Raw genomic sequence first — 21,675 nt, forward strand, 5'->3', positions numbered from 1 at the left:
GTGGCCCTGGTTCTGCCTCTATCTGTCCTATAGAATTCCTTACTACCCTATGGGTTCAGCCTTTTATCTATCGCAATAAATAAATGGTATGCGCTTGTGTAACTAATTCACAAAAAGTTAGGATTATTATTTAGCACTAAATATTTGATCAAAAGCGTTTGATAACAAATTAAACAATAGCACACCGGCTCTTCTAAACTACCAAGGTTCAAACTAGATTCAGAAATGTATGGGCCCCCATTAATGTTTAAGTCAGTATCTCACAGGTGTCAAACTGCGGCCATCCAGCTGTTGCAAAACTACAATTCCCATCATGCCTGGACAGCCAAAGCTACAATTTTGATCTTTATGAGGAATGTCTATGGTATTCTCATTTCTACTCATTATTAATGCATTGAAGTTTATCACATATAAGTATATATTAGGGCTTCAACTAAAGGTTCTATAGATAAAATGAAAATAAAGGGTGCTGGGTTCCATTTGTTGTATGGTACAATTCAGAAATTTTTCAGTGTATAGATTGTATTTTGTGAATGGTACACACAATTATGAAAAACCTGTTACAGTTATTTATGTTTACTCCGCCTTGTTTCTGTTAACCGTATACATTTTATACATTTGAGAATTAAAAAGTATATTTACAGATGGATGCTGCTGTACGCCATATAGCAGAATTTGTTTCCGATTGACTTACAATATAAAACAAATGCATGTTTCGTTTTTTTTTTTTTCATTTTTTTTTTTACATTCACAGATGTATGGATGTGTGGTTGTGTTACTGTAACAAAAACTTTGAAACTGGGACCAAAACATAGTCAGTGTAAGCCCAGCCCAAACAAGGCATCATACAGATAAACAAACTGTTAATTAAAGATCATTATATAAGTCAGAATGACGAATAACAAAACAAAAAAAATCCCCTTTCACTCTTTAAGTTTGATTCATAAGGAGTTAAACTTTGAGGCTGTGATGCACTGGGAGAAGTTGCAATGCAGTCTGACAGCCAACATGCTAGAGCACTCCTGCTGGCCACATAGTTTATTGCAAGTATTAGACTGCTGCTTGTGTTTAGCTCTGTGCAGGTCACATGATTTCTGGGAAAAGGAGGAAGCAAGAAGAGCAAACTACAGGAAGAGAAACTGGGGGCGGCTATGATTATAGAGGAGAAAAGAAACTAAAGAAGATATTCCGACAGAGGAAATTACCACAAGTTATAGAGGTGTAAGGTAGGTGGATTATACTATGCTATAGTTTCACACTGTTGATTCTACAATGCTTTGAATTGAAACTAGAGGATAGTCCTGCATCCCTGTTTGGAGTGTTTACTGCATGAAATCGACTAGTGGGTCGTCCCTGCGTTGGGTATTTCTATTCAGATGCAAAAGTAGGAAAGGAACCATAATAAAAATGTGTCGGTATAGAATAATACAACAAAAGCAATCCGTCAGAACCAGCAGCCTGTAGTGGTAACACCGTGCATCCCCAATGGATGTTATGGAAACGTCATAATGTAGGAATTCTAACTATTTATAATTATTCTATCCCTGCTCAAATGGAAATCAGCTGACAGTGCACTGCCGTCCTGGTGGGCTTGTGCTAATACACAGCAGCCAATAGGTCGAAACAGGTAGAAATGTAAATAAAGCATAGGGGTGGACACGACAGCTTCTTAAAGGGAATGTCAGATGCAATTCACGTTCCAAACTGCTGACACTGACAGATAGCTGTTAGGTCAGGAAGACACATGGTATCGTTCATATATCAGTCTGTGCTTCCAGAATGTGGAAAAATGTGTTTATTCTCCAGTGAAAAGTTTTAGGGGGCATTCACTCGTCCGCAAATTTGCAGAAGGTATGGACGAGGAAGGAATGTAATGGATTCATTCCCCGCCTGGCATGATGGGTCAATATCATGGCGGCAGCAGGGAAACTCTTTGAAGTGACTGTTGTGACAGAGCCGCGGCATGATACTGACTGCTGGCATGATACTGACACATCATGCCGGACTGGAAACAAATCTATGACATTCCTTTCCTGCCTGTAACGTCCGCAAATCTGCGGACGTGTGAATGCCCCCTTAAAAAGGCTTTCCCGGCTCCTGTTCTTCTGAGGGCTGTAACATCTCCTCCCCTCCCATCCCTGACCCTGCTTGGAGCGTAGCTTGCAGCTGATTGTCAATCAAGCAGGGTCAGGTATGGGAGGGGTAGAGGTATTCAGGCTTGCAGCAAATCAGGAGCTTGAGAACGACTTTGACGCTTTTCAATGGAAAATAAAGGCATTTTTATACATTCTGGAAGCACAGACGGATATGAAAGGTACCACGTGTCTCCTTATTCTAACAACTATCTAACAGCGTCAGCAGTTTATTACATGAATTGCAGCTGTCAGATTCACTTTTAATCTTCAGGACATGGGATTAGTGTAAACTTTGTGGAACCTTTTTTTCCAATTTTAATCGAGCTATAGTCCACAGGAGTGCATGCACCTCAATGGATTTCTATGGAATGAAGCTGTAGTTTGTGTGTAAAATAGGGCAGGAAATAAGAGGTTGGTTGCAAACTACTTCTGCCTCCTGATAGTCTTTGCATCTGTGATGCATGTAGAACCAAACACCCACAGCTGAAGAAGATAAATAACAGGTAAGAAGTACATAAAAGAATGACTTCTAAGAGGACAGTGACAAGAGGATAATGGACGAAAGTATGTTTGAATAACCTATATTGTTTTAGATCCTATGCTGAGCAGCTAATGAAGAAGGGTGCAGAGTAGAGATCACCATCTCATACATAATTACTATTCTGGTAGCTAGTAATGCAATGTTGTAATGTAATACCTATATGATTATTCGTAGATGGCCACTGCTAATGCACGGTCCACTAGAAAGCTGAAGCCCTGGCTGGTGGAACAGATTGAAAGTGGAAAGTACCAGGGACTTAAGTGGGATGATGAGCAGAAATCCTGCTTCCGAATCCCATGGAAACATGCAGGCAAACAAGACTTTCGTCATGATGAAGATGCTGCCATCTTTAAGGTACTTTATCTACTCTGTTATAAAAACCTTGATTTTAATTTTTTTCAATGCAACCCAGTTTTTTTTCTCCCGAAAAATATCATGCATTGTAATGAATGTTATAGTTTTGTGCTGCTGCTACATTTATGGAATTGTTCTTTTTATTACTAGGCATGGGCTATGTACAAGAAAAAATACCAAGCTGGAGAAAAGGTTGATGCCGCAGCATGGAAAACCAGACTTCGCTGTGCTCTCAACAAGAGTCCAGAATTCCAGGAAGTTCCTAACAGATCCCAGCTGGATATATCGGAGCCATTCAAGGTGTATAGGATAGTTCCACCTGAAGAACAAGGTAAGGGCTCCAATCATAGATATATAACCCAATGCTTATATTTCACAAGATAGAAGTGAAGTAAGGGAAGAAGTAGAGATCTACATATATATAGTATGTAGTATATACAATATAGTATTTAGTAAATATATAGTAGGTTTTCCTTGCAGCAGAAAAGTTCTGCCCTGCGACATATTACTTATTATACATACATACATTTGTGTTTTTTATGTTACCAGTGATAGGACAAGTGGATGAAAACACTAATATATTTGTTGTCTCTAAATCTTCTGGGTTCCCATTGAGTCTTTTAAGAGAATTGTGTTCCCAGCTCTTAAGCCCATCACCTCTTCTAAAGATAATTCTCATTGGTGTTTTATTAATATGGTTTAATAACTCTTCACTTACCCGTTCTAGGACCACTAGCTTATATAATAAATTATACATTTCTTCTACTTAAAGATAGTGAAAAAAACATCAAAAGTATTCATCCCCCCAGAACTTATCATTACTCATTACAAGACATTGTGAAAGGTATAGTGTACGGTAGAGACATTTGGCAGTCCATTTTGAAATCTGTGCAGACGGTCTCTCCTCGGGAATTTCATTCGCTACTGTATTTTCTGACTTGTTGTGTTGCTGTAAATGATATAATGGAAGTCTGGAATTAACATGTACATCTGTTTTCCTTAGTCTTTTCAGCAGCACATAAAGGGTGGGCACTTTATATAGAATTAAAGTGTATATTAGGTGAATTTTCCTATGTGCCATGCTGCTGATAGGATTACAGCTGGTCATTCATATCACATAGCTCATTAAGCTCTTCCTGTCTTTTCATGTTTTATGTGCCTGAATGTATGTATTCTGAATAGGAAAGGATCTGACCTGTTGAGATCCTAGGGTACAAACCCACTTGACGTATTTGCTGCGTGAATCAGTCTTAAAAATTAGCAGGCAAAACGCAGGTTGGCTTTATACAATTGTTCTGCGTTAAAATACGCAGTGGCGTATTTTTGAAGCGTGAAGCTACATGCGTTTTTCGCACAGGTTGTTAACAACTGATGCTTTGCTAACAACAAGCTTCACGCTTCAAAAATACGCAATTGCGTATTTTAACGCAGAACAATTGTATAAAGCCAACCTGCGTTTTGCCTGCTTATTTTTAAGACTGATTCACGCAGCAAATACGTCAAGTGGGTTTGTACCCCTAAGCAGTTGACCCTTCTCTCTCCACTATACACATTAGATGGCTACACCTGCAAGGTTTTTGTTTTATTAACCATTCAGAGTGATGACATTAATGTGATTTTAATGCACTCACTGCTGTTATTGAGGCCCTGAGAGTCCCCTTCATGGTGCACAGCTATTTCCTTTTCTGTTGCATGCACACAGCCCAGGCTCACCCTCTCCTGCACATATCACCTGCTAAGCCCCACCCCCACTTCCTGTGTCCCCTTCTGTTGCTGTCTGGGTTACTAGGGATGGATCTCCCCTAACTACAGGCAGTGAACAGCAGTTTGCAAAGACGTTAGACACCTGGTGGCCCAGATTTTTTAGGTTTTTGCTGGTGTAAGAAGTCTTGGTAAATAAAGTGATTTACAGATATGTTACAGATCACATATACTGGGCAATACAGTTGTTTGAAACAACAGCAAGCATTTAAGGGCAAACATATTAATATTCAAATCCATGATGAAACTACCCATAAAAAATGTCAATCTCCTGTTGTGTCTTCAGGTATTGCAGCCTCACAGAAGCAAGGGCGGAAGAGAAAACTTACTTCAGATTCAAGAAGCAGCTCATCTGATGAAACCGATCCAGTGGAAAAGAAACCTCAGATTGTCTCGCTGGTAAGATTAAAGGAATCTCCTTTGTCTTAATCATATTCCCATACTATGTCTAATCTATGTTCTCTTTCAATCAGAAATTTGAGGTTTCTGAGGTGACTAGCTCTGTTTCACCAGAAGATTCTGGGATTGGAAGTGACCTAAGTAACACAGATCCACCTATTGCAGCACAGCACATCACTGTATGTGAGTCTTCCGGTGATAATAGAAGCATCACTGATATGGGTAAGTTATACAGATTGAAATTCATATTGTGAAATGCCCTTTTACTGTAAATGCGTGTTGTGAGAATTACCCATCATTCTGAGTCATACAACAGCAGGGTGTGTATTACATAGGTCCTAGCATTTTCATACAGAAATACTGTATTAGCTATTACATTTTTTTGTTTACATTTTTACTTTTTCACCTGCAAAGTAATGAACTGAAAAAGGTTTGAATGTTTTTTTTTTTGTGTTTTTTTTTTTTTTTTTAACTTTAAAGGGGTACTCCACCAATAAAAATTATGGGGGACATTTATCAAAGGGTGTAAAATTTAGACTGGTGCAAACTTGCCACAGCAACCAATCACTCCTCTTTTCTTTCACCAGAGCTGGAAGCTGAGCTGTGATTGGTTGCTGTGGGAAGTTTGCACCAGTCACAATTTTACACCCTTTGATAAATCTCTCCCTATCTCTTTTAACATTTTCTTTAAAAAAAAGAAGAGAGCAAACCTGCACCCAATTTAATGAGGCATTGGACTAACGGAGAATAATCAAAACTTAAGGCCCTATTACAGAAAGTGATTATCAACCATATTTGGCCGATAATCACTTGGTGTAATAGCTCCTTTTAAAAGGAGGATGTTATCTGATCCTTGTCTTTCATTATGTTGAAAAAAAAAAAATAGAATGATAACAGCAGTCTACTATGGGCTTCCTGGACAATCCAAAGATTGTCCAGGGAGCCCCTCCCTGTGGCCAACCCACTCTTACCCACTCAATGTCAGTGCATGTAATAGGGCTGGCAGCGAGCGGGGAATGAGGAGGGAGTGAGTGCTGATCTGACAGGTCGTCGCCTGCTTGCTCCTCCAGATCGGCCTGTGTAATAGGGCCTTTAGTGGAAGATGTTAATTTGACCTGTATGCAAGTCAAATACCATCAGAAAATAATGTTTACACTGAACAAAACTCCTGATGAGAGATGAGCGAATTTACAGTATAAACAAAGCAAAGTGGTTTGTTAGCCGGCTGCCTTTGAACCCCTTGCCGCTCCTCTTCAGGTGCCTGGAAAAGCTGTATCCAGTCCTGGGAAACTTTTTCCAGTTTCCCAGGGAGTTCGTTATTTTTAGTCCACTAGTTGACTTTTCCAACATATTCCATTGCGCTAGGTGACTCTTTCTGTATCTTTTTTATCTACAGCCACCATCCCTCCCCTTGTTCCTTCACCACAGGAGACATTCAAAGGTAAATTTGTAATTTTTTTGCAATATAAGCAACATATATATTTTTTAATTTGTGACAGTTGACAGTACCAAAATATCTTTAAAGGGGAAGTCCGGGCAAAATTATTTTAAGATATGTTATTGCCCAACAAAATTTATGAAAATTACTAATAGACACCTATTATGGGAGATGCATCTATAGTGCATTTTCCCTGCACATACTACAGCATGGCCTGTTCAGGTCTCTGTAAAGTTGGCGATGTCACTTCACATAAACTGACGACACCTGCTGCAGCGGTGGGACAGACTACAGAAGCAGATGTCGGCAGTTTATGTGACGTCACCAACTTTACAGAGACATGAACAGGCCATGCTGTAGTAAGTGCCGGGCAGTGGCGGTCTTTGGCACCAAGCACCCCAAGTGACCGCTTGGGGCCCCCAACATCCAGGGGGGCCCCACGCCCCGCTCTTGTGCTTAAGACCGCTGGACAGGGCCGCTGCCCTGCTCGCTGCTGCCATCTGAACTGTAACTATGAGCACTCGTAATGAGCGCTCATAGTTACATGCAGCAGCACTTACAGGGCGGGAGACATTGGCTCCCTTCCTGTCAGTCACTCTTGTGGCCGCAGTAAGGATTTTCCCTGCGGTCACAAGTGGCAGCTTTGTACTTGTGGTGCCGGCGCTCCAGTGACATCACTGGAGCATCGGCGCCAGGACAAGGGGAGTGCGGCCTCTTGTGATCGCAGGGAAAACCCTTCCTGCGGCCACAAGAGTGAAGAGAAGAGGAGACGCCCGGACCCAGGTGAGTATAAGTGTTTGTTTTATTGTGTTATATACTATATGGGAGGGGGAGCACACAGGGGTCTGTTTAACTGGGGGAGCGCACATCGGGGGTCTATATAAATGGGGGGAGCACACAGGGGGGCTATATAACAGGGGGAACACACAGGGGGGCTATAGACTACTGGGGCTTTATAGAGGGGTCTATATACTACTGGGGGCAGCACACAGGGGGTATATATACTACTTGGGGCAGCAGAATGGGGTCTATATACAACTTGGAGAGCACACAGGAGGTCTATATCCAAGTGGGGGAGCACACAGGGGGGCTATCTACTACTGGGGGAGCACACAGGGGTCTATATACTACTAGTGGGGCACACAGGGGGTCTATATACTACTGGGGGAACATACAGGGGGTCTATATACTACTTGTGAGGCACACAGGTGGTCTATATATAACTGGGGGAGCACACAGGGGTCTGTATACTACTGGCTCAGCACACAAGGGGTCTATATAATACTGGTGGGGCACACAGGGGGTCTATCCAAGTGGGGGAGCACACAGGGGGCCTATATACTAGTGGGGGAGCACACAGGGGGCCTATATACTAGTAGGGGAGCACACAGGGGTATATACAACTGGGGGCAGCACACAGGGGGTCTATATACAACTGGGGCAGCACACAGGAGGTCTACATACTTCTTGGGGAGCACACGGGGGGGGCTTTAAATAACTGGGGGAACACACAGGGGTCTATATACTACTGGGGAAAGCAAACAAGGGGTATATACTACTGGGGGCAGGACACAAGGGGTATATACTATTAGGGGGCAGCACACAAGGAGTATATATTACTGGCGGTAGCGCACAAGGGGTATATACTACTGGGGGCAACACACAGCGGTCTATCGTTTTGGAACGCGTGTCGAGGGGGGGCCCCAGACATAACTTCGCTTGGGGCCCCAGAAATGCCAAGACCGCCCCTGGTGCCGGGAAAATGCATTACAGGTGCATCTACCATAATAAGTGTCTATTGGTAATTTTCATAACTTTTGTTGGGCAATAACTTTTCTTAAAATTATTTTGCCCAGACTTCCCCTTTAATTCAAACGAATAAAACTTTTCAAAATACCATTCACATTGTACAGAACCAGTTCAGAATTTTAGATGAGGTATAGAAATCAAACCTGCAGCCAGCTATGTCGATTGTGGATACATTCTTCACAGAAATGTAAATTTATCCATGAACTAGCTGAAAAATACAGCAACAATGAAAAGCTAGCAATAGTTCACCTAAAAAAAACACACTGGGGGACATTTATTAAGTCCGGCGTTTTTTACGCCGGACTTATAAATGTCCCCGCATCTCTGGAGCTAAGTGGATTTATGTAGAGGCACACTGCCTCTACATAAATCCCGTGCGCTCTGGTGCGCACTGCCGAAAACCTACGCCAGCTGAGGACTGGAATAGGTTTTCTGCGTATCTTTTTGCGGAACGTGGTGAATCGCGCGGACGGATGGTGAATCGCGCGGACTACTGGGGGAACATACAGGGGGTCTATATACTACTTGTGAGGCACACAGGTGGTCTATATATAACTGGGGGAGCACACAGGGGTCTGTATACTACTGGCTCAGCACACAAGGGGTCTATATAATACTGGTGGGGCACACAGGGGGTCTATCCAAGTGGGGGAGCACACAGGGGGCCTATATACTAGTGGGGGAGCACACAGGGGGCCTATATACTAGTACTAGTACTAGTACTAGAACGCCCTCCGTTCCGCCCCCTTATTCTCAAATCGGCCATTTGCAAATAAAATATTGCGCAAATCGGCAATTTCCGCCGAAAACCCCTGGAACGCCAGATGATACATGTCCCCCACTGTTTTTCAGCCTAAAAAAGTTAAGGAGCTCTGTTGTGGCTCAGGAAAAACTTGTTCTATGTTTGATTGAAGTTTTTGTGTATTTTGGTGCTGGTTTGGAAACCACATCTATAACCATGTCAGTGCTGCAACATTTTTGTTGTTCTATATACCTACCATTGAGTCTGTTGGGTTGCTGGCAAAAAATATTCAGGTGGTGCTGCTTTTAATTTTTATTTTTTCTATATAATCTAAAACCTAAAGGGGTACTCTGGTCAAGATATGCTTTGCCGTGGCAGCAAAGTATATAATTTTGTTAAATCTGATGGGCAATGGTTAGCTGCTCCCTTCAAGCTTCACCTACTTTTAGAAAAGTGATGTGGGTGACAAAAAACCTTAGGGTGGGTTCACACGTACAGGATCTGCAGCAGATTTGATGGCGCAGATTTGCTTTGAATCTGCAACTTCAAATCTGCGTCATCCAACTGCTGCAGATCCTTACATGTGAACGAACCCTTATTCACACTGAGTAAAAGTGGTGGCATTCCATGGTGGAGCTCTCCACCGCGGAATCCCGCCTGCCTCAGTGCCCCACAGTGTCTTTATGGGAGGGCACGCTCCTGACGCTCTCCGCGCAAAGAATTGACATGTCCTCCCATAGAGACACCGAGGCAGGCGGCATTCTGCCGCGGAATTACGCTGCTTTTACACAGTGTAAACATACCTTAATGGTGTGTTCACACCTACAGGATCTGCAGCTGATTTTCTGCAGCAGATTTCATTTAAATAACTGAACACAGCATCAAATCTGCTGCAGATCTGCTGCAGATCCTGTAGGTGTGAACGCACCCTAAGGGAGCAATATTACAAGGTAGATGGATGTACGCAGGCCTGCTTACCACGATGTCAAAGGTTTATTTACTATATTCAGTATTGTTCTCCCTGATTTATCTCCCAGATTTAAGGGTTACAGTGATTTACAGTGGGACTGAAGTGGCAACGAAGGTGGTTCACAGTGGAGAATGCAAACTCTCAGCAAGGGCTCCTAATGAAGGATTCTTTAGCGGAATGGAACATGTACTTCTTCCTGTTCCAGGAACGCAATTTCAAGAACAGATACGAAAAAGTACAAATGAACTTCTTGGTTTTCTTCAGTCTGGTGTTATGCTGGCCAGTAATATTGATGGAATCTTTGCTCAACGTCAAAAATCGTGTTCAGGACGTATTTACTGGACTGGACCTAATTCAAATTCTGAAAGAGTGATCAACAAACTGGAAAGAGATGCCTACGTAAAACTGTTCGACACCCAGAAGTTCTTGAGAGGTAAAAAGTTTAAGCTCCTGGGACCACTTATATACTACAGTAATTGTTATAGGGTATATTTGGTGTGCCTTCTGCTTTATTCTATGGGGTAGGATTATAAACATGGATACAATGGAAAAATGAAGGCGTTGCCCATAACAATTCTTATTTGTGTTAAAAAGAGCAGGAATTATGACTGTTATGGGCAATTTCCCCACATTTCCTCCATCCTTTTCATACAATTGTTTTTTTAATGTTCTCCTATGAGATGCTGAATTACTGTATGTCTGCTATGGGCAATTCCTTCACTTTTAACCTACACTGTTATATTGATTGTCCCCCTATGCATTATGTTTCTTTCAGATCTGGAAACATACAGAACAGAAGGAGGCACGCCACCTGAGTACCATGTCACACTATGCTTTGGGGAGGAAATTTCAGAGTCAAGCCACACAACGAACAAACTTATCACAGCAAAGGTATTGTATATCTTCGTTTCTGATTAAAGGTATTGTAACGCTGCAGTTTTTTATGTGATATAGCTTTAGCCATCATATTAAAGGGAAATGAAAAGCAGGTTCGAAGTGTAGCACACAAGGTACTGAGGGGCACCAAAACGCTTTATTAGCATATGGATTAAATTACACAGAAACGGTGCCAAGGATGAAGGTCAGAAAATCAGCTTCATCCTCAGCACCCTGTGCGTTATAAGGTCATATGAGCAAATTAGATGTTTCCCTTTAAAGTTTTTCTTTAAAGGGGTATTCCACTCAAATATAACTTTTGATATGCCACTGCCCATGGTGAGACTAACAATTAATTCCATACTTGTTATTATCTATTCAACCTTCTTCCCCCAGTTCTGAGCTGCTGCTTTCTAATAAAGACACAAAAATCTGTGTGTGAGCCTTCCTCTATGTCTCCCCTCCTCCCCCTCCCTCCTGAGACAGTCGATGTAAACAAGTCCCCGACTGACTGTATCTGCAACATTGTAGCTTCTTTGTAATATTGGGAGGGTTATTCTAAGGTCAAGTTGCTGATTAACTCACTGTGATTAATCCTCCCAGCATTACAGAGAAGCTACAATGTTGCAGATAAAGCCACTCAGGGACTTATTAAAGTGACTGTACCACCAGGACCAGGCTGAAGCACTGGAGGCGGGCCGACCCACCGCCAGTGGGAAGAAACACCAGCCCCTTCATGACGTTACTCCATTAGAATCAATGGAACCCTATCATAGAGGGGCGGGGGGTTCCTCACACTAAGGGTGGGTCGGCCCACCTTCAGTGCTTCAGCCTGGGCCTGGTGGTACAGTCACTTTAAGATCAGCTGTCTCAGAAGGGAGGAGGAGTCAGAGAGGAAGGCTCACACACAGAGTTTTGTGTCTTCGGCAGAAAGCAGCAGCTGAGAACTGGGGGAAGGAGACTGAATAGAAAAGAACAAGTATGGAAAGAATCAAAAGTTATGTTTGAGTGGAATACCCCTTTAATAGTATTTTATGGTCTGGAAGAAAGTTATAAAATAATTCCTAGAATTAGTTTATGCATACCATGCCTAAATTCATTCAATGTTATTTTCATTTTATTTGTTATTCCATTTCAATAATATTTTTTTATATGGTATGCACTTGTATTCGGTTTTAACTTACAGCTATATACACTGTGAAATGACTAATCTTTTTTTTTACTTCCCGCAGATAGAACAAGTCATTGCCTCTGAGTTGGTGCGTCAAGCAACTGAAAATTCGTGCACCATTCAGTTTCCAGATTTACTCATGCTACTTCCTTCTTCCCCATATATTACTTTGTTACCAGTAACTACATTGGATAGCATTCCTGAAATTTCATAATTTAGCCATGTCCATCAATTGCACACTATCTGCTGCACCTATCATTCAGGTGTAATACAATGTATATATCTTTTTTTGTTCAAACTTGGATACTTGTTTAGATTAGTATGTAAGCAGTGTGTCTATAAACAGCAGCTAAAAAGGTGTTCTGACAGGGCCTGAGTGGTAGAGGGGGTGGCTACAAACATCTCTGCCTTGGACAGGGTAGCTACATACAGAAATCTATTATGTCCCTGCCTGTGGGCTTCACATGGAAAAACTACAGAAACATTCTTTCTAAAGGAAGGAAGCTAAGAACTGGTGCTTCCTCATCCGTATAGCGTCCACATCAATATGTTATTAAATGTGAAGTTGTTTAAATTGTTCAGATATATTGTAGATTTCTAGAACTTTTACAAACTATTGCAATCTACTGCAGTAAGGTAAGAGCTAGTAGGGAAACTCCATGGCCTAGTTTGCACTATTGGTTGGGGTTCTATCCTCTCCACAATTGTTCTTCTTGGTTTCTTCTTAAGTAAAGAATTCATTTTTTGTTTGTTACCAGACTGATAGGACAATCCACTATAGTATTGCAATAGATACAGTAAATAGGTGTAGCTCACAATTGGAGTACTGAATAGGTCGAGGTGAAACTGAAAGAATGCCCCTACTTAGATGGGCCAATAAAGGGAAACATGCTATAAAAAAAGTTTTTCCAGTCCTCTAGACTGCAACAGCCCTATCTTTCAAAACAGGATAGTTTAATGTTAAAAATTAAATAAATAGATAAAAAATAGCAGTTAGTTATAACAAATTTCAAGGAAAATCTCAATTCATAGTAAATTGTACACCATGTGAGATAAACAGTAATTTAACATATACAGTGGTTAAAATCTGTGCAAATAATGCAGTATCACAGGGCCCTGGACAAATCTAGAAAAGGACTTATTCACACCCTGATAACCAACAGTCTTTAGTAGTTCATTAGTGTGAAGTCCTGTATATATGGTGTGGAACACTGTTTTAGTGAGATGTTGGTTTATATTGGACTTGTAGTCCTCTTATAATGCTCATGCATGAGCTAATCCAGTTGCTCCCCGCAGGGTAAGTCTGTGTTGCATACGTTACACAGAATCCCCGATGTCTGGTGGGATGAATGAGAATTAAAATCGCTATGTTCAATCTCAATGATTTGGCCACAATGAGTTTGTAAAGGCTGAGTGTTAAACAGATCGGCGTATACAACGCCTCTCACCCGTCCTGCAGCGGCCGCTGATTCTCAGTGTGGCTCCTGCGGTCCTCCTGCAGTGTAGTGGGTCTGTCTCTGTAGGTCCAGACTACAGGGGTCCAGCAGCGCGTCCTCGTGTTTCTGAGTTCGCGAGCACCATCACAGCCTCACTTTCATCTCCAGCTCTTGCTCATCACATCTCCGGTATCCATGTCTGAAGTGGGATGATGGTGGTAGTGGTTGATCGAGACTGCAGACTTAGGTCAGCGGGAAGAGCAATACTGTTGTCCAGGGGCCCCCAGTGAATAATTAGATTCAATGTGGATAAATTGGAATAAAATTGGTAGGACTTTAGTGTTAATTCAGGGTAGCTAGTCCTGTATGTCACTTGTCCATATATTAATTCATGCTATACACGTTTCAAGGTTCTCAAAATTAACCCCTTCGTCAGTGGCGGTAATACTATTGTATTGCCTTGGGTTGGTAGTTGCATCTTAGCTGTGGTGTGAAAAGTCTACTATGTTAACCATAGATGGAAATGAATACAGGTGACATATCAGATGACATTGGACTGCTAACTCAGCCCTAGTCTCTCTTTTTGGGAAAATAAGATATATATATATGCATTTATGTTATACAGCACACTGTGTAGGGTTCAGGTCAATATATTGTTAGTTGCATATTTGCATAATAGTTTTATTAAACATTTTATTATTACCATATATCCAGAATACATACACTATGCAATATAATTGTTTTGTTATATCATTGAACCACTTTACATTATGTCTTTAGACTGTTGCTTGTGACATGATATCCATACTATGACGACCACTATCTATAGATGTAAAATAGAATTTATTTTGATCCTTATTTTTCTGCACTCTGTGGTGAAAAACTTTTAGGGCATTTATGGGCAGAAGTAAAGGGTATACAAACTTATACTGGCCCAGCGGATTTCAAAAAGATCCTTTTTTTTGTCTTTACGTGGGTGATTGGAGGGAGGTGTTCTAGGAGTATATGCCAAGTATAGCTCTAAGGCGAGGTATACAGTATATGTCAAGTGTAGCTCTTAGGCTATGCCAAGCATAGCTCCTAGGCTGGGTGTACATGCCAGGCATAGCTTTTAGCTTAGGTATATATGCCAGGCGTAGCTCCTAATCTTGGTGTACTCTCTAAGCATAGCTCTTAGGCTAGGTATATATGCCAAGCATAGCTGCTAGGTTAGGTGTACATGGCAAGCATACAGTAGCTCTTAGGCTAGGTATATATACCAAGCATAGCTCCTAGGCTAGGTGTACATGCCAAGCATTAGAGCTGAATTTTTCTTGATCTGGAAAATACTGTTTTGTAACGAGTGTTACAGTAACATGTCTATATACTATTTATACATGTCTATAGACTATATAGACTCATACATTAGATAATTTCCTCCAGAAACTAAAGGGAAAATGACATATCTGAATAATGAGAGGGGCCTATTCTTTAGGTTATGTGTGCAACATGGCAACCATCTTGAAAGCCGCCATATTGAATCAAGGGCAAGTTTTTCTAATGGGAATGTGGCCATGTAGCATATCAAAGAAGACAAAAATTGTCTCAGAAATCACGCTCGGATTTGCAATTTCTCTTTTGGTTCAGAAGAATATCAAAAGTTCATAAGGATTAGATCCAGGACCTTCAACTTTGTGTTCAGAAGAGCTGTCCATGGTGCTAAACACAGAGCTGAAGGCACTAGATCCAATCTAAGAGATATTGCAAATCCGATTGTAAAAATTGAGTTATGAGACGGTTTGGGTTTTCTCTGAAATGCTACATGACCACCTTCCTATTGGAAAAACTTTTTTTGATCCAATATGCCAGCTTTCCAGATGGCAGCCGTGTTCTGGACATAGCCCAAAAAGATAAGCCCTCATGCTTTACTTTCAGATATGTCATTTTCCCTTTCATTTATGAAGTTAACTTGTAAGGGTCCATACTGAGGTACAGAGATTTTCCTTATAGATTCTGTATCCTCCAGCACATGTCCTACGCATGAGTAGGCTACCCATTGGTCTATTAAATATACACTATCATAGCAGTGATGACTAGAGAAAGGGAAAAAAAGTAATTAAATAAATGGATCGCCAATGTGTGCATTATTCTTTACACTTATAATTAACCTAAGTGTAAAGCAAAGAGATCCAGCATTGTGGAGCCAATAATTTGGCCAAATAATGGGAGACACTATGGGGGAATTTATCAATAATATGCCTGGTGTACGCCAGGAAAAAGGTGCAGATTTTTCCGCAAACCACCCGGCGTCTTTTTTCCGATGTACTCCCTGTTTGTCTTGACCAATTCCCCCTCATGAATATGTATCTACAAGTTACTGCTTAGGAATTGTGGAACGTAAAGCATTTAATATTTTCACTTGACTAGTAGTTTCTTTTTAGTGTGAAATGTTTTTTGTTTTTTTTTTAAGTGTGTTAGGTCTTATTTATAATTCTGTACTTTGTATATGAATATAAAAGCTCTATTAATCCATGCAGGGGAAAAAAAAATAAATAAAAAAAATTATAAAATATGTTTCCCTTCATTTCCTTAAACATGCTTGTGTCTGTATGAACATGAATGGGCGGCATCTGATTACCAGTGGCCGAAGAAGTAGGCCTAGAGAGAACATGTATATAGCCTATGTCTGTATCCATGTTATCCAGGCAGCCCTAGTGCTGCATCTAAGTGCCGTGGGTAAGGGGCTCAGAGAAACCAAGCGGGCTTCAGATTCGCTTGTCTCTGCTGATCACCACTACTTATTTTGTCTTGTCTTGTATTGTGGCCCATAGTCAGTAATGGCATTGACACTCCTCCTAAGACATAGAACCCTAGCATTTTCTTGCATTCACCATTCACCATGCTGTATGGAGCATTTCAACTCAGTTAAGTACAGGTAGCCAATGTTTTAAATAGATCTTCAAATAAATTATCAGGAAAATTAACTAAACTTTTTTCCATAATTTATTAGTATGTGGTGAGAGGAGTCAATGGTAAATTTTGGTGTGGGGTCCTATGAGTGATCAGTAAAGGATCGATTATAGGACTGGAGTATAGGTCCCAGCTTGAGGCTCCTCTGCAATAAAGAATTAAGGGCAGGCATCTAGAAGTAGTATATGATCATGAATGACTGCCATTTGGCTGCTACCTTACTGCCCGTGGGTCAATGAAGAGTCTTTATGTAGATGCCAACATGTTATGTACTGGAGTCTGTTATACTGTCAAACTTTTACTAGATGATAGAGTAACTCAATTGCTCCCATACATGGATAATACATTCCCCTATACATGTTTACCATGATAATCTGTTCCCAGAATAATGAGGCACTAACACGTATCTGCTAATATGGTGATTTCTCTACTATATTTCAGTATGTAGCCCACCGCTAATATTACACTGCAGCCATGTCGCCCACCAGGAGCAATAACAGACTCACCATCTGCCAGATAGATCCAGAAATCCCATTTACACGTGGATATTGTAATTTTCTATCTGTTCTGTTTTGCACCATAAGAAATGAGTGATGGATGGGGCCTCACTGGTCCTGAACAAGCAGCAGTGCTGAATGCAGTTGTGTCACAGTTTTCTGCTCAGCAAATGGTCAGGAGACTGGATGTGCAGGAGAAATGCCAAGCATAATGGTGATCCACAGCAGTAACATGGAGCAGTGATTTCCTATGGACATCAGAGTCATCTCTGCTCATTTGCATATTGAGCATGCAGACAAGCGGGCAGGACTGGCAGGAGGGGGTAAGTATTTGATACTTTATCCAGGGGTAGGGTGGGTTCTGCCCCAGGTGACAGGTTCCCTCCAAGGTAGTCTTCTGTCTATTAGGGCCGTTTAGAGCATCCCCCCCCCCCCCCAAGTGCCTATCCAGGCTGCCCCAACCACCCACTTCACTGATCAATCATCAAAAGGAGCAGGCTGTCCAGGGCAGATCAGCACTCTGAGAGTAGGGCAGTGCTCCAAATATCCTTACCGGACAAAGGACTACATTAAAACTGCACTGAAACGATGACGAGGATGAAGGTAAGAGACATTCCTTCATCCTCAGTGCTCCGTGCGCAATAGGGCGCTATATGCAGGTTAGATTCTTCTAACCTGCTGATAGTCCCCCTTTAACCCCTTTATTCGTGTCGACCCCCGTCCGCAATCTTGGGACAATGATGTCATCTTCGGGCGTCCGGCCAAACCGCTCCATCCGTCCCTCATGCCGGTCCCCCTCTGCCGCGTCATCAGCTGCTCAGCCGCGATTGGCTCAGCATAACTGTGCTCAGCCAATCACGTCTGAGCACAGTTATGACGCGACAGAGGGGAGGCGGCACGAGGGACGGAAGTATAGTGCATCACACTTCCGGGTCTAGCGTGGGTGGGGGAAAACACGGGGAAGAGGGCCATTCACATACATAACATACATTACAAAGTTGTATAACTTTGTAATGTTATTTTGTGAATAAGTGTTTAGCGCTGCACTACCCCTTTAACCCCTTCAAGACAGAGCCCTTTGATGCACAAAAGTCCGGGTCAAATTAATGCAATGTTCCTCCCCGCCTTCTAAGAGCCATAGCGCTTTTATTTTTCTACCAACAGGGCTGGTTGGGGTGTCATTTTTTGCGCCATGATCTCTAGTTTTTATTAATATCATATTGGTGTAGCAGAATGATAAGGTTAAAATTTAGATGTTGACCCGTCTCTATGGAGAAAAGTCAAATACCCAGGTAGAGGATGGTTTCAAATATATCTATATAGCAGCTGCAGTTTTGCTTAAACCTTAAAATCACGGACACAGACATTCTGATGTGCGTATCAGTAATGTAAGTTTGGGAAGCGCCCCCTTTATTGATGTGTGTTAATTTTTATAGACAGAAAATGGGGCGGTACTACTCATGCATAGTGTATTCATATAAAGTATGTAAACTCTCAACACAGGAGGGGTCTTAAGTCACAAGACACATACATGTCACACTCTGATAGGCCAGTCCATAATTGGTCAACTGCTTCCTGTACTGCGCAGTCAAGGTGGTATAACGCGTGAAAAGGTTAGAACAATACATTCTTTGCACTTATAATAAAGGATGATTCCCAGAGCCCAAATGTAACACAGTCCAGTTTGTCGAGACAATGTCCTTGAAACTGATAAGGACATACAGTCACCGGCCACTTTATTAGGTACACCTGTCCAACTGCACGTTACCACTTAATTTCTAATCAGCCAATCACATGGCGGCAACTCAGTGCATTTAGGCATGTAGACATGGTCAAGACAATCTCCTGCAGTTCAAACCGAGCATCAGTATGGGGAAGAAAGGTGATTTGTGTGCCTTTGAACGTGGCATGGTTGTTGGTGCCAGAAGGGCTGGTCTGAGTATTTCAGAAACTGCTTATCTACTGGGATTTTCACGCACAACCATCTCTAGGGTTTACAGAGAATGGTCCGAAAAAGAAAAAACATCCAGTGAGCGGCAGTTCTGTGGGCGGAAATGCCTTGTTGATGCCAGAGGTCAGAGGAGAATGGGCAGACTGGTTCGAACTGATAGAAAGGCAACAGTGACTCAAATAGCCAACCATTACAACCAAGGTAGGCAGAAGAGCATCTCTGAACGCACAGTACGTCCAACTTTGAGGCAGATGGGCTACAGCAGCAGAAGACCACACCGGGTGCCACTCCTTTCAGCTAAGAACAGGAAACTAAGGCTACAATTTGCACAAGCTCATCGAAATTGGACAGTAGAAGATAGGAAAAACGTTGCCTGGTCTGATGAGTCTCGATTTCTGCTGCGACATTCGGATGGTAGGGTCAGAATTTGGCGTCAACAACATGAAAGCATGGATCCATCCTGCCTTGTATCAACGGTTCAGGCTGGTGGTGGTGTCATGGTGTGGGGAATATTTTCTTGGCACACTTTGGGCCCCTTGGTACCAATTGAGCATCGTTGCAACGCCACAGCCTACCTGAGTATTGTTGCTGACCATGTCCATCCCTTTATGACCACAATGTACCCAACATCTGATGGCTACTTTCAGCAGGATAATGCGCCATGTCATAAAGCTAGAATCATCTCAGACTGGTTTCTTGAACATGACAATGAGTTCACTGTACTCAAATGGCCTCCACAGTCACCAGATCTCAATCCAATAGAGCATCTTTGGGATGTGGTGGAACGGGAGATTCGCATCATGGATGTGCAGCCTACAAATCTGCGGCAACTGTGTGATGCCATCATGTCAATATGGACCAAAATCTCTGAGGAATGCTTCCAGCACCTTGTTGTATCTATGCCACCAAGAATTGAGGCAGTTCTGAAGGCAAAAGGGGGTCCAACCCGTTACTAGCATGGTGTACCTAATAAACTGGCCGGTGAGTGTAGTTCATCATTAGAAAATTCCTTATTGTCTCCATGTATCAGAAGTCTCAAGGTAAGAGGAATTCCCCAGACATTAAAACTCATAAAATTAACCCTATCAAGAAAAATTTTGATTGCTCTTTATGAATTTTTTTGTGATATATAATTTAATAAAATTAGCAATCCTGGTGCGATTTTTTTTTGTTTCCATTTACGCCATTCACTGTGCGGGAACAATAACGTTATATTTTAATAGATCGGACAATTCTGCACGCTATGATATGTAATATGTTTATTTATTTATATTTTTATAATGGGCAAGGGGGTATTTTAAACTTTTATTGGAAGGGGGTTTGTAAGGTTTTTTTTTAAATACTTTTAAAAACTTTTTTAGTACACTTAGCTTTTTTTTTTAAAACAACACTTTTAACACTGTAATATATGCAATCATTAGATTGCATATACTGATCTATGCTATGCCATAGCATAGCATAGATCAGTGTTATCTGTGATCTATATATAGAGCCTGCCTGAGAGCAGACTCTATACATAGATCGTGGATCCGACAGGACAAAGGTAATGAGCTTACCCCCGCCTGTTGGCAAATGCCATCGGGACCCCCGCAGCGATCTGTCTGATCGATTGATCTGTCACTGAGTACCTTAAACGCCGCGATCGCTGTAGATCGCATCGTTTAAGGGGTTAATGAGAGTCGGCTGCGGGATCACAGATGCCTCTCATTACCTGCAGCCCCAGATACTGATGAGAGCGGGATCGCTATCCCTGCAGCTATCCCGCTCTCATCAATAACTCTGTCAGTTACAGGAACGTATACAGTGGTGCCTTGGATTACGAGCATAATTCATTCCAGGACTGTGCTTGAAATCCAAATCCACTCTTAAACCAAAGCAAATTTTCCCATAAGAAACCATAGAAATGAAGACAATTGATTCCACACCCCAAAAATAATGATTTTTTATTCTGAATAACATGTAAAACAAATGAAACAAAGATTTAGAAAATGCTGGATATGTTATATTATAAGTTACTGTACAGTACAGCAATCAGCATGTGGAGTATAATGTATAGTAAGGGCATAAACCTGAAGAAACAGCAGAAGTTTGTAGATACAGGATGGAACTGCAGATCCCCATAATGGCTGAGTGTGAGTGCAGGCACAGTATAGCAGCTGTGTGTATAGCTGAGTGTGAGTTAAGGCACATTATAGAAGGAATGGAGAGGATGGGAAACACAGGGGTTGACAGAGACTGCAGGGAGCATGAAAGAACGAGCAGGGCAGATGTGGGCACAGTATAGCAGCACTGTCTGTCCAGGGAAGGAGGGGTTACAGCTATGGGGAGATTACCTCCTGTCCCCTGATGCAAGCCCCAGCAGGAAGTGGATCTGCTATGATTTGGAAGTAGGGATGGTCCGAACCGAGTTCAATGATTCCCGCTGTCTGCTCTCTCTGTGGAGAGGGTGGATACAGCGGGAGGACCGCCTGGAAAAAGTTTTCCAGGCAGTCCTCCCGCTGTATCCACCCGCTGCACGGAGCGGGCAGACAGCAGGAATCTGATGCCGAGCGTTCGGGTTCATACGAACCCGAACCTCGGCAGTTTCGGACCATCCCTATTTGGAAGATGAGGGAGACTTCCTGGGTCAGAGTACAGGGCTGTAGA

General features: G+C 42.0%; 1 protein-coding gene across 1 annotated transcript; it reads left to right on the plus strand.

Annotated features, from left to right (window-relative positions):
• The first annotated feature begins 1,078 nt into the window (after positions 1–1,078).
• On the plus strand, positions 1,079–16,181 carry IRF9 (interferon regulatory factor 9). The gene is made up of 9 exons (XM_069961661.1): positions 1,079–1,226; positions 2,851–3,030; positions 3,181–3,361; positions 5,078–5,190; positions 5,265–5,412; positions 6,587–6,631; positions 10,217–10,582; positions 10,925–11,040; positions 12,258–16,181. The coding sequence occupies exons 2-9, from the start codon at positions 2,851–2,853 to the stop codon at positions 12,408–12,410; spliced, it is 1,302 nt and encodes a 433-aa protein (XP_069817762.1). The 5' UTR covers positions 1,079–1,226; the 3' UTR covers positions 12,411–16,181.
• Positions 16,182–21,675: the final 5,494 nt, after the last annotated feature.

The sequence above is a fragment of the Dendropsophus ebraccatus genome, chromosome 3 (genome assembly GCF_027789765.1).
Source record: "Dendropsophus ebraccatus isolate aDenEbr1 chromosome 3, aDenEbr1.pat, whole genome shotgun sequence".
In the NCBI taxonomy this organism is placed as follows: Eukaryota; Metazoa; Chordata; class Amphibia; order Anura; family Hylidae; genus Dendropsophus; species Dendropsophus ebraccatus.